The 9,817-nt window shown below is 23.7% G+C and overlaps 1 protein-coding gene across 2 annotated transcripts; it reads right to left on the reverse strand.

Moving 5' to 3' along the window:
- Positions 1-2,824: 2,824 nt before the first annotated feature.
- Positions 2,825-6,646, reverse strand: LOC101513184 (PLASMODESMATA CALLOSE-BINDING PROTEIN 3-like). 2 transcript variants are annotated; one of them, XM_012716844.3, is made up of 3 exons: positions 6,279-6,646; positions 6,091-6,130; positions 2,825-3,318 (listed from the first exon to the last, which is right to left on the reverse strand). In XM_012716844.3, the coding sequence occupies exons 1-3, from the start codon at positions 6,577-6,579 to the stop codon at positions 3,105-3,107; spliced, it is 555 nt and encodes a 184-aa protein (XP_012572298.1). In that variant the 5' UTR covers positions 6,580-6,646; the 3' UTR covers positions 2,825-3,104. The 2 variants fall into 2 exon arrangements, with proteins under 2 accessions (XP_012572298.1, XP_004504345.1); XM_004504288.4 differs by having other exon boundaries at positions 6,249-6,642.
- Between the last annotated feature and the right edge of the window lie 3,171 nt (positions 6,647-9,817).

Consider the following 9,817-nt stretch of genomic DNA (forward strand, 5'->3'; position numbering starts at 1 on the left):
TATATATATCAGTATAAACAATTTAGTAAGATTTAGATATTTATTCGGTTAATTTTTTTTTTTTGAAATCCAGTCTAAAAAAATGGTTGAGATATTTATCGTTTTAAAGGTATTCTAAATGTTGAAGAAAATCATAAATATTTTGCAATTTTTAAAAAATTATTTTTCACTTAATAGATGTATTTTTTTTATTGAGTTTTTGAATATTCAATGTTGTATTAATTAAATAAATCCTCTCAAAAAAAGTATTGGATTAATTAAATATTAATTATCTAATAACAATCACATTTCTATAGTTATTCTGCAAACCATATTAGCATATAATAATATTTATTGAAGAATTTTTTTTAAAGAAGATGAATTGTCAGCATAAACTAATTTTACACTGAGAGTGAATAGTAATCCTTAATTTTATCATCTCACTACATAGTTATAACTTTCATCATTCAATTATCACTCAATCAACGACCGATATTTGTTGTTAGTGTAAAAATGTTTACACTAGTGTATGATATTTAAAATCTTTTTTAGTTAATATTTCATCTTTTTTTCATTCAATTGTTTATTTATTTTCAAAACTATAATTATCAATATCATACTATATTTTTGTAAATATGCATTATAATAATAGAATTTTAAATTATTAATTTAGTGTTAAAGTTATTTTAGAATATATATTGATTAGTTGTATGATTAGCTTTTTTTATGTGTGTGTTTCTATGATATGGTAATCTTATACGCATTTGACTAAATGAGTGATAATAATAAATATTATATTTTATTATCTTATATATTTCTCTAAAAATAATAGTATTTTAGTATATATATTTTAAAGAATAAGATTTTAGGCGATTCTACGTGTATATGTGTATTCATATTTAATATGATATTTTCTTGTATCTTTGACTAATGTTAATTTTGTACATAATTATATTTTATTATTTCTAAATATATTTTATTTAATTATTTATTTTACCAATAATTATCTTGAGATATTAGTAATATTGATATTAATTTTATTTATTTTCATTATATATTATGATTTAGTAATTAATATAAATTGTTGATATTATATTTATTTGTTTTATCATTTTGACTATTCTATAAAGACAAAGGAAATGAGCGTCACAAACATTAACATAACTTAAATGGGTGAGGCCATTCAAGAAATCAAAGGAAATGATTGAACATTGTTTGACTTGTTTCTTAATTATTATGCGAGATGATTTTTTTTAATCTATTTTTCTCTATATATCATAAATATATATATATATATATATATATATAAATAAAACATGCATGAATTTACCGACACTTAAACTGGATATTAAATTATTAAGTAAAAAATATTTTAAAAACAAATATTTACTGAATTTTAATCTTTTTACTCAGAATATATAAATTTATTTAGGTAAAAGTATTTTATAAACTTAAGGATTGTCATTGATGATAGTGAAAATGATAGCATCTTATAGCATCTCTAATTTTAGAAGAGACTTTGACTAATTAATGAGATGTGATATATTGAATTTTCTTCTAAAATAATTAAAATAAAAGATCCATTGTATTTATAAAGTTATCAAATAGTCAATTTAAAATCAGTTTTTCTAATTAAAGTTCTCTTTTTTTATTATATTATACTGCTAATCATATTTTAACGATATAACTTTCCCATTTTTTATTATTTTTCTATAAATCAATTTTGTAAATGACGTTAATTAGGTGTATTGAACTTATCTCTGTCTATTAATATTAATCCAATGAAAACTATTTCGATTATAGAATTGTGGATTACACTAGTTAAAAAAAAACCTTTAATAGACGATTTTAAAACCAATTATAAAAGTATAATCAATTTAATAAGATTAAGATATTTATTCAATCAAAAAAAAAAAATGAGATCCAAGCCAAAAGAAAACATAGAGAGATTTACCTTGTTTAAAGGTACTCATAATGTAAATAAACATCATAAATATTTTGTGATCTTTAAAAATTTATTTTTTAGTTAATAGATGAAATTCATTATCAAGTTTTTGAGTATCCAGTGTTGTATTAATTAAATAAATCCTTTTTAAAAAAAGTATTATATTAATTAAATATTAATTATCCAATAACAGTCATATTTTTATAGTTATTGTGCAAATCATATTAGCATACAATATTATTTATTGAAGAATTTTTTTAAAAGAAAAAAGAAGATAAGCTTTACACTAACAGTGAATGGTAACCTTTAATTTCATCATTTTATTATATAGTTATAACTTTCATCATCAAATAATCACTTAATCAACGATTTGTATTTGTTGTTAGTGTAAAAATATTTAAACTGACCAATGTATGATATTTAAACTCTTTTGTAATTATTATTTCATCTTTTTTCATTCAACTGTTTATTTATTTTCAAAACTATAATTATTAATATCATACTTTATCAATGTATAGTCAAAAAAATGTTTAAATCTTTTTAAACACTAAATCAAAATTATAACCTCATTTAATAGGGAAAAAAATTATTTTACCTTAATTTTTTTAATTCAATTTCGATGTTTCTTATGTTTAATGAGCTATATTTTTTACTCTAATTTTATGAAGAAATTTCAACTCTTTTTCTTTGTATAGGTTTTAGACCGTGCATATTTTCATTTGCCTAAAAGGTACGGTCTTAAATTGTCTTCAAAAATTTTAATGTCTAACATTTTACACACTTAATTAATTGATAATGTTATTTGAGTAAGTAGTTGATAATGTTATTTGATTTTTGTTTTGATGTTTAATTAGTATTGCTAGAGGAGCATGAATGAAAAGATCAACCGATTATTTGACATCATCAAATACCCCATCAAACAATAATAAAAATATGTTATGAGTCATATGGTACTTCACTTTCTCTATCAATGTAAACATTTTGATTAAATTTGAGCCCTATAAATCAAGAATCTAATCATGATCCTTAAAATCCTTGCTACAATCCTAACTTGTTCATAACCTTACTTATTATACATTCGAGTGTATAACAAGTAGTTGGATTAAACAAGGTTATAAACAACAAAAGGCTATCTTTAACTTGTGACAAAATTTTAAGCCTACACAAGATCATACACATGCTAAGAGATAATTGAGAGAATGAGAAGAGATGAAAAGAAGATTAAAAACCATGAGGCTAGTTCCTTTGAAGGTGCTTTAGAATTGTCAGTGAATGGAGTGTTCATTCCTGGAGATAAGCCACCAAAGATTGGTGATGATGTAGTGGTTGATGATGGCACGTTTGGGTTGGTCATTGGTGCTGATGTGGTTGGTGTGTTTGGTCCTCCAGTACCACTACACATTATGAGAAATCAAATACATAGTACATAGAATATAGTATAATTAGGCTCATAAAAAAAAAAACTATAGTACTATTTATCGAATCAAACTATGATCCTAAAGATATATGATTGATAAAAGACATGACCTTTTTAAATTAATAAAACTAACATAGATAAAAAAAATAAAGGTGATATTCACATACAATCATCGAAGTTATTTATGACTCAAATTGTAAATCAAAATGACAAAACAAAAATGGTTGGCAATCCAAATTAAGAGGTGAGTTATGATTGATCGAAAAGAAACAAGATAATGATAATAATAATAATAATAATAATAATAATAATAATAATAATAATAATAATAATAATAATAATAATAATAATAATAATAATAATAATAATAATAATAAGCTGAAACAGAGAAGGAAGGAAATTTGTTATATAAAAACTAAAATTGGAAGAAATATTTTATAATAATTAAAATAAAATAAAATATATATATATATATAGGATATTTCAGCCTTAAATTTTAATAAATTGTAATAACCATGTAGGTGTGAGGGTATATCATGACACGTGATTTTGCCAGGTCTGAGGTATATAGATATCAAAAGGTGTGAAACACATTACAAGCAATGATTCAATCACAACCAGCATCTTTAATATGATCCCTCGTTGTGGTACAAGTACAACTACTAGGTAGGAAGGATGGGTCAATTTGGGGCATGAGAGACAAAAACTGAACAAAAAGAGTTATGTATGACATTTTTCACATCAATTCCTCACTGCTCAGTCACTTTAGCACTGTACAAGCAATATCAAGTTCAAGATGAGCCGTTAGATGGAGCGAGACAGGGAGGCTCATCCAACGGTCTAAGTACAAAGGAACTAGACAAAGCCCCCAACTATTTGTCTCCCTCATATTTTGGAGGGATAAAAAAATTTTAAAATTTAAAAGGTTCTAAAAAAGAAAGCCTCAACACTAAAAATTTTCTAAAATTTTGTAGGTTTATTAGGTCTAAGTCCTCTTTTTCAACAAAAAAAATTGATTTTTTTTTTGAGAAATAATTTTTTTCTATTTTTTCATCGTTATAAAATTTTCAATTTTTTTTTTTATAAAAAATGTTTTACAATTTCTTTTTTTGAATTTTTTTTATTTTAAAAAAAATTGATTTTTTTTCAAGAATTTTTATTTATTTATTTCCGAATAAAACATATTTCAAAAAATTTTCTTAAAAAAAAAATCTCAAAATTAACAAAATATTAGAGGCCTATAAGTCCCCTGAACCCCTCCCTTTAGGGCTGTGCATGATTGGTTTTTTTAAAAACCCAAACCATATCCATTTTAAAACCAATATATAGATTTAGATTTATAACCAAATCTATTATTTGGTTTAAAACCGGTTATAAAACCAAATATAAAATTGGTTATGGTTAAATAATTGGTTTTTAATTAAGCAACCGGTTTCAAAAAATTCAATTTTAAAATCAGTTTATATTTTTTTCGATTTTTATTTTTAAATTTTTCTCGAAAATTTTTTGATTTTTTTCGAAACTTTTTTGATTTTTTTCGATAGAAAATAATTTACAATATTTTTAATTCGAGAAAAAAATTGAATTTTTTCGATAAATTTTTTTAAAACTTTTCTCAACAAATTTTTTGAGAAAAAATTCAATTTAAAGTTTTTCTGAGAAAAAAAAAGGTTTTCTAATTGTCTGATATTTTTTCAAAAAAAATAAATATGAAAAAATTTCAAAAAGAAAAATCTCATAATTAACAAAATCAGAATTGTTTTTGAGATTTAGGATTTTTGGTAGTTGAGTGGATAAAAACCAAATTCAAATATAAAACATAAGTGGGTATCCAATCGGTTCTTAAATAAATCAGATTATAATCACATGATTTTAACCGAATATTTAAAATGGATTTGGATCCGATTTTAGATTTGGGACACGAATTTTTTGCACAGCTCTACCTCCTTTAAACCCCATGAAATAATGGGTCGAAATTTTAAAAAAATTATTTTGATAAGAATCTAATATTAGAGGCTTAATAAAAAAAAAAATTAATGAAGTCTCAGAGTTTAGAGTTTTTTTGACAGATCTACCTATGATGATGGTACAAAATATTGGTAGTACTTTATTTTTGTTTGTAATTTTTTATTCTTAATTTAACTATTAAAAATGTCAATATTATAAATTATATATAAAAAAATTCAAACAAGTTTCTTCTTTCTTATCCTTATTAAAAAAATAATAAACATGAAAAAAGAGTACATAAAACATTTTATTTAATATTAATTAATTAGAAAGAGAAAAAGACATTAAACCATCCCTACACTTCACAATTAATCACTCTCTCACACACAAAACAAAACAGTGAAGCATAAGTGCATAACCCATTTATAGTTTCCATGTCACCTTAATCGTATTTGGTAAGCCATTAAGATCAGACAGAAGAAAAGTCACCAAAGTGAAAGGGAAAACTAATAAATAATTTAAAAATAGATTTAAAAATGAAATCCATTTACTTCAATATCAAGGAACGTACTAGTTTCACTTTCGCCACTCACAATACAATCTTTAAACCACACCTCCTTTTAAATGAAACCATTTAAAGTAAACTATACCGTAACAAAGAGAATATAAGTTTTTGTGTTTTTATTTTAATTTTATCTAACATTTAAATTATTTTATATATTAATTCTTAATTTAATCGAATAGTTAATTTTGTTTACATCATTTTTATGTATAAAAGTGAAACATGAATGAAATGACATACCTTGAAGAAGAAGAAGAAGGGTACACGCAAGATCCATAGCCTATACAAACACACACGAAATGAGTAAAAAATTAATTTTTTTTTTAAATAAAAAAAAAAAGATATCTAATTAATAAACAATAAAATAAAAGAAAATCATAAGGGTGGTTATTAGTTACTTGGATCGGTTTGAGCAATGGTGGAAGTACCAGAAAAATCACAAGAACCAGGGGCTCTAGAACTTTTTTGATAGTAACTATTGAAAGCATAAGAAGCATGAGCTTGAATAGTATTAGGAAGAAAACAGAGTCCATCTGGTTGAAGAGGAAGACAATCAGCACCTGCTCCACATGCATAATCCAATGCTGTTTGTAATGCATTGTAGCTAGCATCACTCCGAGCCACACACCAACTTTCACTACCACCTAATACATTCATTGCCATCATAATAATATTGCTTAATAATAATAATAACACTACACAAACTTGCTTTGAATTTGAAGAATTCATGTTGTTATATTATAAGGAGAAGTGTTATTGGTAAAGGATGAAAGAGAGAGTGAAATGTTCAGAAGAAAAGAGATAAATATTATATATAGTCAGTGTGATTTGGGTATATGAGTATACAACCAGCTTTCGCTTTCTTTTTTTCTTCTCTTTTTCTTTATCAGTATATACCTGAGAAAAATGAATATATTAAATAAAACTTTAGTTCGTAAAACTATTTTATTTTTAGTGTCTGTAAATTAATTTTTTATTTTTTATTTTAAAAAATTATTTTTATTTTTTGTTTTTGATTTTTAATAAACGTCTGTATTTGATAGAATTTTGAATGATTTTTTTTGTAGAAATGTTAAGAATATTATAAGAAATTTCCCCATTAAAATTTAAAAAACGAAAAAATTTAATATGAATTTTTAAGTGTCTAAAGTTTAAAAATTCATATTTAATTCCCACTTTATTAAAAAAAAATTAAATTTTTGTAAGAAATTTGTTAAACATATCATAAAACTTAATGCAAAAAAAATATTCAAAAATTCAAAGAATACACAATAGTAGATTTAAAATCAGAGATCAAAAATGAAAATGTAAAATTTTAAGGGACTAAAAATAGATGAAATTTTTTATAAGAATTAAAAATAAAATTATGAAATTTTATATAGACTAAAAATTTACTTAACAAACGTATATATATTGACTTTTTTTCTAGGTTGCCTTTGAAAAATTGTGGATAATTTACCCAACATACACTCAAAATGTGTCACTTAAGTCAATTTATTAGTGGAGTAAACATGAATTTATGGGTACCACTTAGTAGGGATGACAACAAAATCTGCACTCACGATATTCACCTAAAAATGTCTCGATTTGGGCGAAAATAATTCACTTTGATTGGGTGTGGGTTTTTCTCGAAATTAAAATTCGATGGTAGACACAAATTTGGAGGTATTTTATATTCACCCCGCACCCGAACTCGTCCCTCTAATAATATTATTATTATTATTATTAAATTTTATATACATGTATATATTCAATATATTTAATATTTTTTAAATATTAAAATTTTTAATCAGTGTGATACTTAAATTTCATATTCAATAAAAAATGTAATCAGTGTAAATTTTCTCCTGTGAAAGTAGAGAGGTAAAATCTACCCCTACGTTTTATTGTCATGTCTACTATTTATATATTTATTTATGGATTATTTTTTATTGGGTGATGGATAAATTATTTACACTTTTTTAAAGGCACCTAAATTTCAATATATATGTATATATATATATAAAGAAGAACAAGAAGAAAATAGAGAGAAAAACCTAAGGGTCTAAATTGTAAGTGCCAACTCATAATCAATCAAATAATTATATATGTAAAGATATAATGTGGGCCATACAAAAATTGATGCGCCAAATCAGTCGTTTTTTTTTCTCGTATCTAATGGTTCACATCAAATAGGGGGTCCACATTTATTTATGTATCTTTTATGTTGTAACGTAGTAATGTTGATCTCCTTCCCAACCATGTGAAAATCCAATTTACCAACTTGTAAAACACAAGTCCCATGGCTTGGCTTATTCTTTTGGTGACTCGGAAACAAATTACGTTGGGCAGTAGATGTCGGGGAATAAATATTGCTAGTACGATATGTATTTTTTATTTAAGATACTAATAAATTAACGTTTAATTATGTATCATTGTTGAATAAAAATAATCATGTATTAGCGTTATTAATAAGTTGAAATGTGAATGACAACATTTGAAGGCCGAAAGATGTCAATTGTTGTTATGAAATATGTCAAAAATTAGATTAGATTGGCAAATCAATTTTTGTCCTTTATTGACAGACCACCAAGAATTGTTTTGATTCAAGTGTGTCATTGACAAACGACTATAAACATGTTTTTTCATCTATGAATGTATAGATAAAGTTTTTATGCAGCAAAATGAAGAGAGAAAAAAATCACCGCTTACGTAATTGTTTCTTTCATGAAAGAAATTACTGAAAGAATTACCACAGTTAATTATTTTTACTTTAACAATGGCAAGAACAGCATCATGATGAAGACTGTGTCAATGAAAAATGAATAAGGATAATTGAATCAGGAAAATTCTATGATGGATAAAAACATTTTTAATGAAGTTAAATTTATAATCAATTTTTCATTGCCATTTTATTTAATGAGATTATATGGTGTGTTTTCATATTAATTTAATATCCTTTAATATTTTTATATTTCTTATTTTCATATTAACATTTTTTTCTTCAATTCTTTAATATGTTCATATTATTTTGGTTTCTTTTTTAATCCAATATTTATTTATTGAACATTTTTTATATTTAAGATTGAATGGTTGGATCATCAAAATTTAAATTTATAAGTTATAGTCGGTCTAATTAGTTAATATTGAATTGTTTGATCATAAAAAAATATAATTTATAAGTCATAGTCAGTCTATTTAGTAAGATTTAACCGTTGGATCGTCGACATTTAAATTTTGAAGTTATAGTTAATCTAATTTATTAAGATTGAACTGTCAAATAATTAAAAATAGAATTTCTAAGTCATATTGAATTTAATTTCGTTGATCAATGTGATATATTAAATCCCAAAATAACATATATAATAATTTATACTAGATTTTAAATAAATAAAAATTCGCAGCGAATAAAGAAATTTTTTTCCAAAGAAATGAAAACACTTGTAACTAATTTTGGATATCACATTTCTCAAAATACAAAAAAAAAAAATTAAAAAAATAAACACTTCAAACTTTATTCCTAAAATAAAACAATGCAATCTCAATAAAGTTGATTTAGCTATAATTTCTTAATTTAATTCTAAAAATTTATAGTGCTGATAAGATTTTCTTATAAAGAGTAGTTTTAATTAAATGAGTAAAAGACAATCTATAAATCTCATTCTCGTTATCACACATCATAATGGGATTTCTCCCAAACTTGAACTTCAAGACTTTTTAACTTGTAATAGCTACGATTTCGTAAATGCGGGGACAAATTAATCAAACACAAACATCGAAAGTGGTGAATTTCGAAATCATATAGATAATTTAATATAAGTAAGAAGAACACGCAATTAATCATAAATAAATTGTATCATTATACAAACATTCTTCAAGGAAAACAATCACATTTTAAAGTCAAAATCACTTAAAGAAAATCAATACATTTCACTATAACATCAAATCATCTAAGATAAAGTATTATCACACACAATACATATTAATC

This window comes from Cicer arietinum, chromosome 6 (assembly GCF_000331145.2).
Source record: "Cicer arietinum cultivar CDC Frontier isolate Library 1 chromosome 6, Cicar.CDCFrontier_v2.0, whole genome shotgun sequence".
NCBI lineage: Eukaryota > Viridiplantae > Streptophyta > Magnoliopsida > Fabales > Fabaceae > Cicer > Cicer arietinum.